General features: G+C 47.4%; 1 protein-coding gene across 11 annotated transcripts in view; it reads right to left on the bottom strand.

Annotated features, from left to right (window-relative positions):
• Nucleotides 1-18,473, bottom strand: part of ANKRD11 (ankyrin repeat domain 11) — a 199,414-nt gene that overhangs the window by 20,042 nt on the left and 160,899 nt on the right. For 8 of the 11 annotated variants that reach the window (XM_023537683.1, XM_011371868.2, XM_023537684.1 and 5 more), the window contains 3 exons: nucleotides 13,187-13,325; nucleotides 1,113-1,283; nucleotides 700-903 (listed from right to left, as the gene is read on the bottom strand). In XM_023537683.1, the coding sequence (XP_023393451.1) occupies nucleotides 700-903; nucleotides 1,113-1,283; nucleotides 13,187-13,325 (514 nt within the window). Of the gene's footprint in view, nucleotides 1-699; nucleotides 904-1,112; nucleotides 1,284-1,752; nucleotides 1,847-11,218; nucleotides 11,283-13,186; nucleotides 13,326-18,473 lie in introns of those variants that run through there. The other 3 variants (XM_023537690.1, XM_023537689.1, XM_023537686.1) reach the window with 3 other exon arrangements.

The raw sequence follows: 18,473 nt of genomic DNA, 5'->3' as shown, positions 1-18,473 counted from the left end.
ACAATTAGAATCTGTTGATGATGCATCAAGGCATAATAGAAGTATTTTATGCAAAAAAGGCAACACTGAACTGCAATGATGAGGCCCTCCCTTCAGCCTGTCCCAGGTCAGGGAGGCATGCTCATTTGTCTTAAATTAAAACGAGAGTCTCCAGGTAACGTTTCTACTCTTAGTAGGCTTCACTGGCTGATAACAAGGTGTTGGAATTGTGGGAGGGTGTCCCTGGGCTGACAGGCACAGAGGCACCCTCTGCTTGAGTGACTTGGCTTCTTTCTAAATATGCCAGAGGCACCCCTCCAATAGCCAAAAAGAATGAATCCTCTAGTACAAAATTAGGGGTTTATATAACACAGTAGTGTAGTAGCTAAAAATTCCTCACTTCTCTAAAAAATAATGAAAAAATGATTTTATTTTTAAATACTTTCCAAGAAACTAATTTCTCCTCAGAAACAACAAATTATACTGGTCTAAGAGTGGGGTCTGCCCCATGTACCCAGAACACACCCACAGAACCACACTGGCCCAGGGACTGGCTCTTGCTCCTGCCATGCTGGTCCCAGTTTCAAGGCTACTGCTGCCAAGACAATGACGCTTGTCAGAGGGCTTCACACACCTGGGGAGGCCAGTCTCACGTGCTTCTGTGAACTCGCCTGTGTCATCCCCCTGCTCTGCCATCTCCTGGGTGCTGTAAGCGCTCACCTGCAAAGTCCTTGACATTGACATCAGCCCCCTCACTGATGAGCTCCTTAATGCGTCGGGCGTCCCCCCTGATGGCAGCTCGATGCAGGCGGGTCTCTCCACGCTCGTTTCTCTTATTCACTTTATCTTTGGTTTTTGAGGCAGAGTTAGGTGTCCCCTTCTGACACACTGTCGACTGGGAGGGGTGCTTTGGTGTTGTATCTACTGCAGGCAAAGGAGAGGATAGGCGAAGCGTTACTGGGGGCAGAGCGTGCAGGGCTGGGCCTGGGAGTATTCCTCCTTTGTAGAAACCTCCAGCACCTGAGCTGTCTTTACAAGGGAAAGGGGACGCCTTTCCATTGGGTACCTATCCCCAGGAAAAAAGCCTCTCCAGTGCCAGGGAACACCCACCACCCACCCCCCTGGAGGCTCACCTGGGCTGTTTGCAGACTCCTCGGCTGTCATCTGCATGAGGAGAGCCACCTGCTGGCGCTCGGAGAGGGGGTAGCCGGCTCGGATTCCAGACAGCCCCATGCCAAACAGCAGCCCGGCCTTCCGGGTGACAGGCTCCTTCTTAATCCTCTTCCGCTCAGGACCCTGCTTCTCTGTGAGGTGGTGGAGGAGAGGGGGGAGATTTCATGCCATGGAGTCCTCGGAACCTAGAGCCTTACCTGGCATTACAGAGCCCCCGCCTCCCACCTCACACCTCACAGCGGGTAAGGGAAAGAACTGAGTTGGCAGCACTCCTGCTGCCCATTATCACCTCTTCCAACAGTAACTGTGAGACACAATTCCAACACCTTGTTATCAGCCAATGAAGCCTGCTAAGCCATAGCCCCCACCAACCAGTCACTCCACTCCAGGTGCCTCCCCAGACCACCCACTGTGCACGGGGCAGTGGGACAGCTGATCACCAAAGTCCTGGCTCACACAGGACAGGTCTCCATCTATTAAATACACGTATCTATAATTCAAGTCCTCCTTCCCATCCCGCCTCCAAACAGTACAGACATAAAATGGCAAATATAGTTAAGAAATACATAAACAGATCAAGGCCGACTTGTAGTACTGTACCTTTCTTCTTGCTTCTAGGCACCTCCATTTCATGCCATGGCGCTTCGAGGAGCGAACCCGCCTTGTACCACGACATGGACTGAGCTGGAGGCATCTAAAGGCATCAACACAGAGCACTAACAAGACACGATGGAACACCGCGGCCATCCCGTCTCAGCCTCCTCGTAACAAGCAAATTCTCCACCTATCTCACCCGTTACAAAATATCCTGTCAACACTGAACAGAAATGCATTTGCTGTTTCTTTTAAAAGAGGCAGGGGTTGAGAGAGAAAAAAGATAACCCCAAACTCCAGGAACCAGGAGCCAAAAGCTCGCTTTCTTCCTTCACCTCGTCTTCCTGCTGAAGGGAAGTTTGGGGTCCGTCAAGAGCCTTGGAACCCTCCCCCACAGCCCAGGCTTTCTGGGTGAAGCCCTTATGCAGAGCAAGATATTGTGGCGTGTTCTAATTCATGGGTGCAAGTTGCAAGCAGGAAAGGAGACGCAGGTCTCTGAAACTCTCCTCTGAGGGGTATTTCCCTTGCTTCCCACTTGGCACACGGGAGGAGCCCCTCTCTCCAGGTCATTCGGCTGGTTCCCTGGCTAGGACTTGACCCTAGAGAGGTGGGTGATGTCTGTGAAACACGGACTAAAACAGGTCACATGTCCACTTTGTCCGCTCCCTCCGAGAACAATATCCTATTTACCACCCCACAAACGTGTCTGTCACTTTCTATTTTCTTAAGAAGAGTTTTTTTATAAACTATTTCTTGATAAAGTTTTTAAAATTGCCTTTTTAAAAACTAAAGTTGTGACTTGGTGAGAATGCTGATTCCTGTGTGGAGGTGATAACTCAGACACCGCAGGCCACCACCAGCAACAGTCAGTCTTTAACCAATCCACAAGCACAAGTCCAAGAAAGGAAGTAAATTCCAGAAAGAATGCTGTTTGTTGACAACCAAGGACCCCGACCCCAATTCGTCCCCCATTCTCTCTACAACCTCCTTTCTAAGAGGTGGAGCCTCAAGTCACATCTCAGCAGCAAGGGCCTTCACGGAAGCCTCTGCACAGGACGACAAACTTGAACAGCAGCAGCTCTGGCTCAGTGCTCCAATAAGTTCCAAGAAGCTATGCCCTACTTTAGAGGTGACCAGAAGCCACATTACCTGAATCAGGATATTTGGTTTAAATACTCTGCCTCCCTTCTTTATGTTTACCCACTTGGCCATTTGCTGCTTGTTTATACAACATATTATGATGATGACGACGACGGAGCTTTCCATTGCCAAGGTATAAACAATGACAGAAACTAGACCAGTGGGACAGCCAGACCCACCTCCACAGCTACTCTATATAAGCACAAACCAGCTGACCAGCTCACCTCTACAGAGAGGGTGCTGATGCCTCACCACTGAGGTGTTTCCAACACAGGGTTCTGAGTGTCCACTGTCATCCCCTCAAAGGAAGGTGGGAGGAGGCACATGTACACTCCCTGCACTCTGCAAGCTCGACCCCACTTCTGCCCAATCTCCCAGAAAGCACTGCTTGGTCTCAAACAGCCTCCAGGCTCTCAGGGGCTTTTGCCCAAGGTGCCTCTGCTGAGCACACACAGTTCAAGAGGCCCATTGCCTCCCCCTCACCTAGGGCTGCGGAGACAGGAAGCTCACTGGGAAGAGGATGAAAACAGAATCTCAGAAAAGCAGTGTGGAGAATTCCTGGTTGTGGGTGATATTTGCTAATCTCACTAAATAAGTTCAGATATAAAAGCACTGCTTCTTTGCTCTGTGTGAACACTAGGGGTGCTAGGTGGACCCAAGGGAGGACAGGGCAAGGTCTAGGTGAGATATCTTTAGGATACACGTGACAACAATTTTAAGATGCCAGAGAAACCAAGCAGGAGGCACCAGAGCCACTGTCTTCAAGCACCAGTGCAGGTAGTAGACTCTAGGAGTCAAAGAGGTGAAGAAGGACCTCCAGGAGCTCAGCCCACACTCCCCGAGTAGGGGCTGAGAAAAGGTGGCCTTTTGTCCAGAGGCCTTTCGGCAGCAACAGAATTTGTCACCCACTACAGACTAGGACCCACTGGTACCCAGCTTGCAGTTTCAAGAAGGGACAAAGGTCAGGTATGGAGTGTGGAGACAGCCACTCGTGCATGGCAGGCAGGCAGTCCCTCCCCATAGCAACACACCTCACCACCATTCCTCCCTCTGCTTCTGCTGTCACTGAGCTTCAGCAAAAGCAGGATTGTGTCTTCCCTCTCCCCAGTGGCCTCAAGAGCTGTAGGTACTCTTGATGATGCTGAGAGTAGGGTATAGACGCTCTCTCCTAGTAATCAAATAATACCCTCACAGGAGCCTCAAGCTGCCACATATGCATTAAAGGAGCAGTCTTCTCACACGGACCTCACTGGGCTTAAGTGGATGTTTTACAGTGTCCTAACACAGGAAAAAAAACCCAAATGTAATTAGATCTAAGATGCCAATCTCAACAGTGAGGGTCTGAGTTCAGCCAGGCTGTCTCAGTGGAGGGAGAGCCTTCAGAAGCTCTGTCTGCAGAAGGAACCCCTCCATGCTGAGAGGAGGAACTGAAGCCCAACATGCTCAAAGGACATTGCTGCAAGCTACAGAAGCAGTCCCACTGCCATCCTCCCAGAGGCCACCCAGCCTGGCCTCACCCACTGTGTTCTGTTGGCAACGGTCAACCCAAAGGCCAGACAATGTGAAACTGATCCCATGGAGGTGGGAGGCTGTAAAACCTGCCTCCAACCCCAGCTGGGAAACATACTCCCTCCACCAGTGCAATGTTGGGTAAAGGGCAAGAGGAAAAACACTTGGAACAACTGGCAAGCTCCTTTGGTATTCTGCTAATTTTTTGTTTCTAATATCCAACCAGAAACAAAGTAGAATTTATTTGAATTCCAAATGGCCGTTGCCAAGTTGCAGAGTGGAAAGCTGGCAGTTCCAGGTTGACAGCCAGAGCAGCAAGTGCAGGTCAAGAGCATGGCTCTGACAGGCCCATCTATAAAACTTCCCCCAGACTTAGACTGGGGGAGGAGGAGAGGGAGGGTTGCAGAAGGGGACCTGTGGTCCGCAGCTTGCACATGAGGTCCAAGGGCTTTGCAGGTGACAGCAGTGTGGAGCCTAGAGGCAGTGTTCCAGGGAAGGTGGAGTGCTGGAAAGCATGGCTGGGAAAAAGCTGGGCCCAAGATCCCAATGGCTGCAGCAGGGCTGTCTTCCTCCTGGATCCTTTCTTCCTGTTCCCTCAAGTCTGTCTGTTGTCTTCCTCACTCCTACTGTGTTCCTGGTATTCCAATGTCAGCTGTGAAACTCCTTTTAGGCTGATGAATGAAAGACAGTCCCCCTGCATCATCTTTAGGAAAACACAGTGATGTGATAGCACCACAGATTTCTACAGCACCTTTATTCTTCCACACGTTCACCTCTCTGGTCTCTGTGAAGTCAGTGTACGTTTCATCATCCCTTCTTGGTATGTGATCACCCAATCGGCAAATGCAAGAATCCCCACCCTCTTCAGGCTGTCACTGGATTTCCTACTAAACTCCTTTTTCCTTATCCCAGGCCTTCTGGGACACACTCCTACACTCTTTACTGCAGCTGTCTGGTTAGAATGGGGCCTTTTCCCAGGGGAGTGGGTGCTACCAAGGGCAGATGGTTCTGAGGGACCTTTGTGTGCAGGAGTCAGTGTCCAGAGCCCATTTCCTCCCACTGATTCTCACTCCCCAGTAGATCTCAGATGTATCCATTTGTCTGAGAAAAGACTTGTCTGAGTTATAGTGAATTCTGGCAGCAAGGACACAGAGTGAGCTTCTGGAGGAAGGTTTCCCCATCAAAACCAGTCAAGAGTGTCCAGTTCTGTGGGGTTGTGGCTTCTGGCTTCCATGCTGTTACCAGGAGGTCAGCTTGCTGCCTGTAGGCAATGTCTCCTCTCCCTGCCACTTTTAACATTTTCTCTGTGCTGTTCGGTAATTTCACCATAAAATACCTATATATGTCATCATTTCTTTCCCCTGCTCGTAATACACTATGTTCCCTGAATTGAAGACTCCTGTTTTCACAGACACAAGATTTTTCCGTCTTCTTTGAGCACTGGTGTCTCCACTTCTCTCCTTGGTTAGATGCCAACACTGAGCCTCAGTCTCTCCTCCACATCAAGTAACCAAACTCTTTCATATTTCCTATCTCTTTTTCTATGCCTTAGTCTAGGCAGTTTCTTTAGTTATAACTTCCAATTCACTAATTCTTTCTTACACTGTATCTATTAAGCTATATAACCTGACCATTGAATTATAATTTTAGTGATAATTTTTACTGCCTATGTTCCATTTTATAATTTTTAAAACTCTACATGATCTTTTTAGACAGTTTCTTGTTCTGTGCTTGTGTTTTCAATTTCCTCTTTCATTACATTCCCCTAATTTCACATTCTGTATCTAGTCATCCAAGGCATGAAGTCCTTGGGGCTGAACTTCTCTCAAGATAGGTTTCTTCACCATGGTCTGTAGTTTTAACTTGTGCTCATCTGAACTCTGGGGCCCAGGAAGCTGCATGAAAGCCTGTCTCTGGTCTGGGACTGGAGGGAGCGCAAGGTATTTCCAATGGCATATGGTAGCACACATCCAAGTGACAGCCCTACAAAGTGGGTAGGGTGGGTTAGTCTCTAAAGAGACCTCTCGAAAGAAACAAAGTACCTTAGCTCAAAGTGTCCACAGGAATGCCTTCTCATGGGCCTGACTGTGTGAGGCCCTTGGCCTTCCCACTGCTGCCCCAGCAGACTTGCAGCTGGCAGCCAGGGCAGACATGCATCCCAACTGTGACTGTTCTCAGCCCCTGGGGACTTCAGATGCTCATCCATTATGTTTATCATTTACCACTTCTAATTCCTAGGTTTTCCTAGAGAGAGGTTTTCCAGGAAACACAGTCCACCATATTGTCAAAAGGGAAATCTGTAACTCCTATGATCCACTATAAAATTCTAAGTTGTCAATACCATCTATGTATGTATGTATGTATGTACGTATGTATTTATTTATTATTTTTATTTTTTTTTAGGTGAGGCAGTCCTTGGTTGACCTCACAGATTGCAAGGACCTTGTCAGCTTACAATCCTTTATTTTTTTATTTCTTATACCTACAGCACCTGGTCTTCCTAGGTGGTCTCCCATTCAAAAGTACTAACCAGGCCCAATTCTGCTTAGCTTCCGAGATCAGACCGGATTGGGCTTGTTCAGGGTAGCATGGCCATGGACTTCAATACCATCTTGACTCTACTCCATGGGAGAGCGTTTAGTGGTGCCACTGTGAAATTGCGAAGTTCATCATGGTGTCAGGTAAAGCTCAGGTAAGTATGCAGGAGGTGGGGTGGTCAGGCAACAGGGAAGCAGCTATCTTGACAGCTTCCTTGTGTCTCACTTGGCCTCAGGAGCATGCCTCCCACACCAACCATGTGGCCTAACCTTGATGTTCAGAGTCATAAAATACTTCTGACCAAGAAGCCTGATTCATAGTCCACACACAAGACAGACTATCCAAATCAGGCAGGTAATGAGTTACAAGAGAAACTGTCATGTTTACCTAAGCATTACACTCCAATTCTTCAAATTCAGCAAGATGGAAAACTCCAGGACCCAAATAGAACACTGTCCCACTTAACCAGCGTGGTGGGGCACTGTCTGATGTTTAGGTTGTAGTTGTAACTGGCTTCTCCTTCCAATTTTCTAATTTGCATCAACTTCTTTCTTTCCTTTTTTTAGAAATTAGCAGCACTGATCTTTTTTTTTTTTTTTTTTTTTAAAGAGGGTCTATGTGACTCAGCCAGTCCCTACTTCTCTAATCTTAATCTCCTTTCTCCACAGGAGCAGTTGGGTCCACTCAGATATCTCCTCCTCCTGCAGTGTAGGTGGAGGGCTCTCCCAGTTCACTGGCTGCATGACCTCTACAGTTGGGTTTCTTCATCTCTAGGTGAGGCAACGATGGTCCCCCTGTTCCACAGGTGTGTGGAAATTTGATGAGGGCTATTGTGACCAGGAAGCCAGAATATAAGAAAGTGATATCAGCATAAAGAGCCCAGATAAGCCTCCAAAACAGTTCTTGTCACTTTCACCACATAGAAGCATACTGAGAATTTTAAAAATTTAAAAAAAAAAAAAAAAAAAAATCATAATTCAAACCTGCAGCTATGCCTGAACTGTGTGTGTTAATACTGCTAGTCCCAGGACCTGCCTGCATAGGCCTTCGCCCCGACCTTGAGAGCAGCCATCAGTGGAGTGGCTACATCCTGGGCCAGACTCCTCCCAGAGCTTGGAGTGCTTGCTGTAAACCCCCCACACACAACTTCATAGGTCAGGACCATGAACTCCTCAGTTTAGAGCTTTACAGATAAAAACATTGAGTGGCACAGAAAAGTAAGAAATAGAGTCAGAGTCCCAGTGTCTCACCAGAATGAATCCAGACAGGCTCTCGTGCCTTCCTGGTGCCCTCCCTTCTACAGGCTTACCTAGTCTACTATACTCTCCAGCATCCTCACGACCCCGCGAACTCTAAGGGGAGAACTAAAAGCTGTGCCTCTTCCCTGTGCTGACTTTGCTTTGTGTACTGTCACTGTAATCAGTTGTGGTTATGAGCTGGACTACATGAGGGGTCCTGGGAGTTGTGGGGACCTGACTCACCTATGCTATTTTGACAGCATGGGCCTGGCTACCTGGTGAAGCACACTTATAGGGGCCCTAAGGGAGGCCATGATACCCCGTGGACTAACACCTTTTCTGCAACTTGGGAAAATTAAATTTTAAATAAGAAGAATCTTCCTTTGCTAGTCCAAACTCCCCTTTATATAAGAGGAAACTGTTCTTCAAGTTTTAAGAGGAAAAGTCATTTGGAAATAGCCTGACCAGAGGTCAATCACATGGAATTCTTAATTATTTGGAAATATTTTATTTGGATGTGCTTCTTCATGAGTGACTGCTCCTGGTTCTTCAGATAAACTGGGTTTTCACATTCACATTCTGACCACCATAGAAGAGGCATATGCTGGGTTCCCCTCACCTCCTTCTGCCCTGTAGTCCCACTGGCTGCTCACCAACATCCACATGCCATCTCTTTTCTGTGTTAACAGAACTCATCTTTATTTCATGGCAATGGCAGGTCAAGAATGGGCAGAACCCAAGTGTAGACATACGGTGTGAGGTAAGAGCCACAAAGAAGTGGGCCCAGCCTGCCCTTCTTCTCGACTCTGCTTTGAAATGGGATGTGATCAGGCACTCAGTGCAGACTGAGGCAGGGCTTCTTCCTATATGTGGAGAAAGCATCCTACCCCAGTCCTAGCTTTGAGAGTCTTGTCAGAACACAGCAGTATCACTTTCCCATGGCACTGCCTTGATCTCTCTCTGCCAGTCCAGCACTCAGTGAGCAAGTAGGAGAAGCCCCTTCACAGTCATGCACAAGTCACCTCCAGTGCTCAGCAGGGCATGGTGTTGAGTTCCAAGAAGTTTGAACCAATGTCGGCAGAAATAATGTCTTCCTTTCACAAATAGGGGAATGCCCTGGATAAGTCACAATAGCCAGCCCAGCCTTTTGCCATCTTACAGAACCAGGGTGATCATGATTTCAGTAAATAGGTGAGTGTTCCCAAATCACAAACACTGAATGAATGAGCAGTTTAAATTTCAGCACTGATGAACAAACAGCCTAGGTACCAGAGACAAGTCTTATTCACGAGGTAGAAGCAAAGTAAGAAAATCTTAATTTTTCCTCATTCCAAAAACATATTCAGATGTTGAGAATAGGCAGCTGCCAGCTCTTCTGGCAAAGCCGCTCTCAAGAGGGAGACCACGTGGCCTCTAGCGACAAGCAGGGCCCACCTGTGGATCCAGGTAGGAAGCAACAGGCAAATGTTCAGGCTAAGAGATGGAAAACTGTAATGGAGCAAAAATCTTATGTAGGAAGACTGAAGAGAGTAGGTAATCATCTAAACCGACCTAAAGAGTATTTTTGTATATAATTTTTTTTCAAGTTGTGAAGAAATTGAAACATGTAAAAAGTAGACAGAATAGTATAATTTCAAGCAAGTACCAGACATTATATAACTTCATTGTGAACAATTAAGTGGCAAAACGCTTTACACCAAGAGCAGCAGCAGGCAGCCGGGAAGGCTGAGCCTCCTCAGATGACCTGCCTGGGAAAGAATGTCCTGATGGAGTGCCCTCCTCTCTGATGGAGGGGCTGCCTCCTTTTGAGGCAACGGGAGGAGCGGGCTCTGGGACTGCTTGTTTTTCCTAGACAGCCGGACTTGCTTCAGGCCTAGGCCGGAGGAGCTGAGATGCAGCATGTGTAGTCTGCACCCAGACCAAACAAAGACCTGGTTCTGGCGAGAGCTTTTGGAAGGACACAGAAGCAGTTCCTGACACATGCTCATATTCACCTGGACATGAACTGTCCAGGGTGCTATGTGGACAGCTAAAATGACAAACCACCTCAGGGTGGACTGGCTTTGATCGAGCTTAGACACGCAGAGTATTTCCAGCTTTCGCCACAGACGGAGCCGTGTTGTTCTTGGCAAGCCGCCCCCAGCCCTGACTAAGCGCTGCGGAGGCTGGCCTCCTGTGGGCTGGGTCACGTGCAACCACTCCTGCGGGTCTAGGAAACAGGAGAAGGTTCTTAGGCAGTGGTCTCTGGAGGGGGCTCATCAGCCTCTCCCCATTTGGGGCACAGTCAAGGAAAACATTTGCCACTCAGAATCCCATTTTCTGAAACCTTCTGCTGAGTCCCCCTTACAGGGAGCACCGGACAGCATCCTCCCAGCAGAGGGCGCTGAAGGAACAGAGAAGAGCAGAACACATGGCACCCTCATACCCAATACCCCTTCAGGTTTGTTGCTCCTGAGGACCCTCCCTCACCCAAGGGGACCAGCATCTCCTTATCTCAGTCACTCATCAAAATTAATCATTCTCCCCTGTGTATCTTCTCCTTCCTCCTGACAGATGGAGGCACAGCCCTGCAGCAGGGCAGCCAAAAGTATATGCCTCTCAGAGAAATGGCCTCACTCCATCTAACTCCATTTTCAAGCAAAAAAATGCGCCTAGGGTTAGTGCAGAGTTAGTGCCCAGCTCAGGTATCCTGCTTACCAAGAAGTACAGGTAAGAAGAAGACAGGTAACCAGTAAATAACTATAGTGTGCAGGGCCAGCAGGGCCCGGGCAGAGGGCCTCCCACTGCTGTGTGTGGTGCACACAGATCAGCTAGTTTTAGAGGCTCCTGATATAAGCAATGCCTGACATCAGAGTCATCTCACTGGAAAATCTAGCTTTGTTACAGTAAAAGAGCAGGTGTGTAAGAAAATTACATATTAAAATCATCCCCCAAAAGGAAAATAAACATAGGAGGGCAAATATTATATTTCACATATATTTAGATTTTTGTTAATACAGTCTTTGCTTAGAAAATTCTATTTTCTAAGTGTTCTTCATTTTTCATACCTCACAGTGATTTCCTGTGTGCCCCAAGTATCTTCTAGATGCCCCAGAGAATCAGTGTGGACACCTGCTGAGATGATAACCATCAACAAATGGAGCACGAAGACCCCAGAAACCACCAACACAATATAATGGGCCCAGCAAAGACATCCTACCGACCGGACAGGGCGAACAGACAAGAACATCTGCCCCAGGCACGCTCTGGAGGAATGCAGCAGCATCACCTCTGCTCAGACAGCACCGTTCTCCTGGGAGGTAGACGTTCTGATACTCTCCTTAACTCTGAAAGCAAGGCTTTGGGGACTCACAGGAATGTCCCAGTGGTCTGACACTAACCTGCAGACCCCCACCATCCAGAAAGCCAATAACCAATAGCAACAGCACACCCTCTACAACTAGAACTGGCACAGGCACCAAAAACAGGAGAGGATGTCCAGGTCTGGTCTGCTCTCCTCTGGACCTAAAGTCTGAGACACAGAATCCCTGTGAGCCCCTCCATTCTGCCAAGAGCCCTGTGTTCACACGTACCCACACTCCCTCCCTCTGCTCTGCTGCTCATCCACAGAGTACTGGCCCCCTCCCCACCTTGCACGCCCACCCTTTCCCTTGCCCAACATGCCTGCTCAGTGACAGGAACCATGGCTTAGTCCAACCTTCGTGAAGGATCCTGCAGAACTCATGCCATCTTCCTCATATACCAGCTGGCAAAACCAAATCCACTTCACTGGCTTTTAACTAAAGTGTCTGCCCAGCTATCGTGAACCTGCTCTCTTTGTGATCTCTTGTAAAGCTTTGAACACTCATTTCCAGAATGTTCTCTCTGCCATTTCTCCCAATTACCTTATACTTTTATCTTATTTCAGTACCTGACACAAATCCTCATATGCAGGAAGCCCCCACCCACACCCCATCCTTGCAAAGCCTCTGCTTCCTGTCCTACGGCTTCATTCCGTGAAAGCCAGGGCCCACCCAATAGCTCTGCAGGTTTCCAGGCCCTGTGGCCCTCTGTGTGTTCTGCGCCCCTTCTCACCCCTGGCTTGCAACTGGCCTACAAGTCTGCAGAGCAATCAGATGACCAGCAGGCTGGGAAGGCCCCTAGGCACCAGGATCAAGAGGAAGAGAGTGCTGACCAGCAGGAGGGAGGTTGGGTTACTACCTGGTTATAGCACATGTCCCAGTGAACAGCTCAAGATGGAATCAACTTGAAAATGCACACACCACGTATTACTAACCCCTCACGTGCACACACTCAAAGGCACAGAGACATGCACGCATACATGCAGACACGCACAAATGCACACACTTGTGTAAGCAACAAGCTCACACACACGTACACACTTCCATGCACGCATAAACATGTACACACGTGCACACAAATGTACACACACACTCACATCCAGGGCCCCTGACACAGAAAGACTGCACTGGCTCCTGCTCATTTTCAGTGGTCCCTTTGGCTTTTATTTCAAACAACTGGGTTTAATATGTGCTTTTGTAGCCCTGAGGGAAACCATGTTTATCCTCCAATGAAAAATTTTCAGGGGACTAAACAGAGCACAGAGTTGAGTGCCTGGGAGCCTCACAGCTAGATACACACTAGAAAGTCCCCTAGGTGTGCTGGGGACTGGGGGAGCATTTCTACTTTGCACATTTATGCAAATATTGTGTGTGTAAATCTTTCCTATCAGCTCCGAGTCACTCTGAACATCAGGAGAAGGAGCGATGAGGCCTTGCTGTAGGCTAGCCCCTAGATCTGCAGGAGGACTTCTCAAATGGTCTGGGGACACTACCCCAGCCAAGTCCAGTGTCAGGAGACCCCTGAAGGATGAGGGTTAAAGACACTTTCTGTGGAAGAATCTGGCAGGTGTGATGTGGGACGGGGCCAGGTGATGATGACCCGGAGGCAGTCAGGAGGGAGCAAGGGAATGGGAGACACTGGGAGGGGCACAGGCAGCACCGGGTGCCAGGTACCTGTGTCCGAGTCCTTCTGCTCTCCATTGGCCCCCACGGTGAAGGGCAGCTTCCGTTTAGTCGCTCGCTCTCTCACCTCCTTCCCTCCATCACTGCGGTCCAGTTTTGGGGTCTTGGTCAGAGAAACTTTATCTTTATCCTAGAAAAGAAAGTGACACTTTCAGACATCATTCTCAAAATAAAGTCTCAAAATCCTCATGTCTACTATGGTTTTATGTGCCAGTTAAAACAAATCTCTTATTTGGGCAATTGACAGCCCCCCTATCTTCCAGACTCAGGTGTGCACATATGGCTTCACTCTGTTTTCTTCCCCAGGCCAGATAGCCCCAATTGCCACCAGGTACTTCACGAACCAGAGCTGAGGCTGAGCCCTGTCCATGATCCCACACAGCCCTACTTCTTGTCCTAAACCCAGAGGAGTCTTGAGAAAAGACTTTTGTTATGGCTAACAAAAATGAGGAAAGCAGAACATACAGAGACAGATGTCTCCAAACCCATTTTCCCAAGGAGAGATCTAATAACGAGGTACTAGAGCCTCGAAAAGGGGTGTGAACAGGTAGAGTCCTGATTTCCACCAGAAACTCTCCCTGTAGAACAAAGGGGCCCAGCTGCCCTGCCTGCCCACCCGTGAGTACATCAGTCCCAAAGATGCTGCTCTTCCCCCTTCCTTGTGAAGGGGTTGGGCTCTCTTTCTTCCCTGTCTGATGTCCCCTGCATGGCTCCACATGGCCTCATAAAACCCCTAGGTGCTTGTGCTGCTTCCAGGCACAGCACTGTGGGGCTGTCTTTAGGATAGATCCTGCAGGCCAAGCATCAGTCCCAGAACAGAACCCACAGCTTCAAACCTGGTGCAGGTGACCCACTCCAAGGCAAGAGCTAGCTGGAGAGTTGGTGGGGCACATCCCCATAATCTCCCTTCCTTGCTCTAATCTCAGGGCTGGTCTCTCCTGCAAGGTAAGGACCCAGAAGCCAAAGTTCCAGCTTCGACCGGACCAGCTGGCCAGCCTTGGGCAAGTATAGCACTGTGTCTGTCTCGGTGTCATCATCTGTAAAATGGGAGACAATGCCCACTCAAGAGGATGAGGAGGGCTCAGTGCATGCTGGCCGTGTAAATTCAACTGTTCACCATGCAGTGCTGTACCAACATGAGGTAAGGAGGTCACCTGTGGAAATGGCAGTATGCAGAGCCTTAGGAGAGGGGAAAGGGTAGGGCAGCCCTATCTCAAAATGCAAAAGGTGCGTGGGTGTGTGTGGAGGTGGGGTGATGAATTGAGCACTGCCTCGCTGGCTATAGCAACTGGATATCCTGGATCCAACCCCTCAGTGGACAGTACCATTCTGAGTAGGGGTGCTCAGTGAAATTTTCTAAATTCTAACCAACTCTTTGGCTCATTTGCTCCTGGCACACACAGATTGGGGTGGGTAGAGGCATCAGGACTCTAAACTCCCCACCCAGTCCACAGTGCATTGAGAGACTCCAGGGAGGATGTACATCGACCCTGTGTAGTACAGGCAGCCTACACACAGCCTACCCCACTGGTCAGCAAAATTGGTACACTGTGGAAAACAGTACTGTTACAAATATATGCTCCCTTCCCCACCAGCAAACTTTCTTTCTGTTATTTCCCCCAGGGAAGCTGTTGGTAAGCATGGTACAATCACAGCCATACCCCCATGCCACCCATGCTGCCCTCACAGCCCCAGAGCCCTTGGGGTGCTCCCGGGAGGAGGTAACTGCCAACACCAAGCACCACTGCATTCCCATTTCCTATGGCCCTGATTGTCCTCCAGCCTGATCAGCCTCAGCATCCACCAACCTTAGCAATTAATGAGAAACACCCTCAAGTGACCAGGGAGTGCTCTGCCAGCTCCAAGGGCATCTGGAGTATAAAGAAGGGCCACTGGACAGAGCCAAGCCATGGACAATGCGGCTAGAATGAGGAAAGACTCCTGGAAGATGGAGCCACACAGGTGCTAGATATGCCATCTCACCCTCCAGTGTACCTAGGGTGTCAGGAAATAGCGATGTCTGTCACTATCTGCACCTGTGACGCCAGCACTGCGAGAACAGAACCCACCAGCAAAAACCTCAAACTGTAATAATCACTTGCCCACCAAGAAAACTCCTGGCCCAGTTGGTGAATCTGATCTATGGCTATATAAAAAAAAATATAAATAATAATAGCAATAACAAAGTATTCTGGAATGCAAGAAATTCAAACATTAATGTAATTCACCACATGAAGAAAATAAAGAAAATCATATGATCTCAATAGCTGCATAAAAGGCCTGTGATAACATTCTACACTGATCCTGAAACGAAATCTCAGCACATGGAGAGAAGGAACCCTGACAAAGGGGACCCAGGACCTGACAGCCGACACTGCTCAGGTGCAGAAGACTAGGTGTTTCTCTGAGAGTGGGAGTGAGGCAAGGGTGACTATAATCACATTCACTGAAAAACAATTTTTTTTAATGAGCAAAAGATCTGAATATGCACTTTGCAAAGGAAAATATCTGTATAGCCAATTAATATCTAGAAAGGTGTTCTGCATTAAGAAAAACACAAATAAAACCACAGGATACCACTACACACCTACGAGCATGACTAAAATCAAACCATTACCACCAAATGTTGGCAGGAATGTGGGTCAACCTGAACTCTTGCATCTCTCGGGACTGCAGAACTTGTACAATAACTTTGACAAACTATTAAACCATATCTACCATTGAGGAAAATACCCAATATACATATCTTCATGTCATTACTCTGTTATATCCCAAACTGTAAAGAACCCAAATGTTCCTCAGCAGAAGAATGGATAAATAAATTAACGAACATTCATACTACACAGCAATAAAGAGAACTGATAAGAAAAAAATCTGTAAATCAGATGTAATAGTGAAAACCTGATCCCCGCATGTAAATCCCAACAGTGAAAACTTATCAACAGTGATAGATGTCAGAACAGACAGAAGTCACTTCTGTCAGAAGTGCTACTGCAGACTATATTACACGGGAACTCTCCCAGGAGACTAGCAATGCTGGTATATTTTTATCTGGATGGAGGTTATCCCACGTTTTAAAAACAAAATACAAGATGTGCATTTTATCCTTCACTAAAAGTTCACAAGAAGTTTTAAAATCCCAGCTCCTCACCTTACTAGCTGTACAGGGAGGAGCAAACACCTGCAGTGCACCTGGAGTGCAGTAGGGGCTCAGCCCTGAGCCATACAGAGGGTGCACAGTTCTCAGGGCAGACCTGGGTTCAGAACCCTGCTGAGCAGCTGGGCTGGGGGCAGGGCTGAGCTGTCTTTACTAGTAAAATAAGAATCATAACAGGAACCAATTGTACACATTACAACATGTTTTTATTTCCTAAATGCTAAAAGATAAAAGAACACCTGAAACAAATTCAATCTTATCAGCCACTTCCATGTCAGACCCTAATGTGCCATAAAAACTGCCAGGGCGGTAACAGCTAGCACAGGACAACCAGGTGGTGACCCGGTCAGCCAGTGTCATCTCATGTATCCTTACAATAAGCCTGAGGAGGGGTCTCTACACGCATCACAGAACAAAGAGGAAGGCCAGCTTGTAATCCGCCACAGCCCCACGCAGGGGGAAAAGTTGTAATAATTGTTTGGAAGATGGTCATAAGTCTACTTGACACATTCGCCCTGGAACTATCTTAACTATGGTAAACTCTTATCTATAAATGACCAACAGTGAAAGAATCCAATAGGAATGAAAATTATATTAGCCACTAAAAACAACATAAATATGTCAATCTAATTGTTCCACCTCCATTTGTTGAAAAGATTATCCTTTCCCAAGTGAGTTGCCTTAGCATCTTTGTTGAAAAGCATTGACCCTACATGTATGAGTGCCTGTCTTAGGCCAATGCCACACTATCTTATTATTGTAGCTTTATAGTAAAGACTGAAATCAGATTATGTCCTCCAACTCTGTTCTCTTTCAAAAAGGTTTTGGTTATTCTAGGTCCTGTGAATTTCCATATGAACTTCAGAATCAGCTACTTAATTCTTACCAAAAAGCCCACAAGGATTTTGAGTGGCATTATAGTGAATCTATAGATCAACTGGGGGAGAAATGGTATCTAAACAATATTAAGAGTTTTTTGATAAGTAAACATGATGTTAACTCTCCATTTTTTTAGGTCTGCCTAATTTCTCTCAGCAATGTTTTATAGCTTTCAGGGTATAGGTCTGGCACATCTTTCATCAAATCTATCCCTAAATAATCCATATTTCTGACACTACTATAAAGTATTTTTAAATTTTAGTAGCCGATTGTTCATTAATAATATTCAGACACATATTTTGCATACTGGCTCTATATTATGTAACCTTGCTAAGCTCACTCCTTAGTTCTTGGAGCTTTTGTGTAGATTTCTTAGGATTTTCTCCATACATGATCATGTCATTTGGGAGAAAAAACAGCGTCACTCTTTTCTTTCCAATCTGTGTGTCTCTCATTTCTCAGAGGTCTGACCTGCCTTCATTTGTGAAATTGGATTTGAACATCTGAGGGTGTCATCATTTGCACAATAATGTCTAGTGAGTGCCCAGCATATACAGCATTGTTAGAACACAAAGTGGCTCCTCCTGAGAGCTTACTCATGATGGGAGATCACAAGACAAGCAAATGCAGGGGTGTCAGAGGGGAGTTAAATACTACAGAGGAGGATCACATAGTGTAAAGAGCAGAGAGGGTGCAGGGCAGGCAGGTGCTGCTCAATTTAAATCAGCAGTTGGAGAAGCCCTTGTAGGTAAATGAGCAGAAACTTGTAAGTGATGTGCAACCTGCTCTCCAGCTCCAGGACTGGTCTGGGAGTAGAACAGGCCCTGAGCTTGGCACATCTCATTTCCTCTGCAGTTCTTCTCTATTTCCCTCTGCCCTCGCAAAATAGACAGGCAGGCAGGCAGGCAGAAATCCCAACAACCAAGATTCTCTAGGTCAGAGAGACCACAGGAGTCCATCTGACAATAATCTGACTTCACTGCCACCAGAAAGCCTGTCTGAAACCTGAAAAGAGCCAACACTCTCGGGGGCCTAAGATCCATGGTAAGTGGACCCACCATCATCCTTTCTGTGATTTCATTTTTGGAACATAACCTTCTGTTTTTCAATGGATTTCTTTTGGAATCTGCTCCCAGAACTCTCCCAGGATCAGAAGGAGCATGAAGATCTACAGTCCCGTGGACTCCGTTTACTGTGGCCTTGTCCAAGAACTGCCCATAAAACCACAGGAAGCAGCAGCTA

The sequence above is a fragment of the Pteropus vampyrus genome, unplaced genomic scaffold, assembly GCF_000151845.1.
Source record: "Pteropus vampyrus isolate Shadow unplaced genomic scaffold, Pvam_2.0 Scaffold196, whole genome shotgun sequence".
In the NCBI taxonomy this organism is placed as follows: Eukaryota; Metazoa; Chordata; class Mammalia; order Chiroptera; family Pteropodidae; genus Pteropus; species Pteropus vampyrus.
This window is presented reverse-complemented; position numbering and strand designations above follow the sequence as displayed.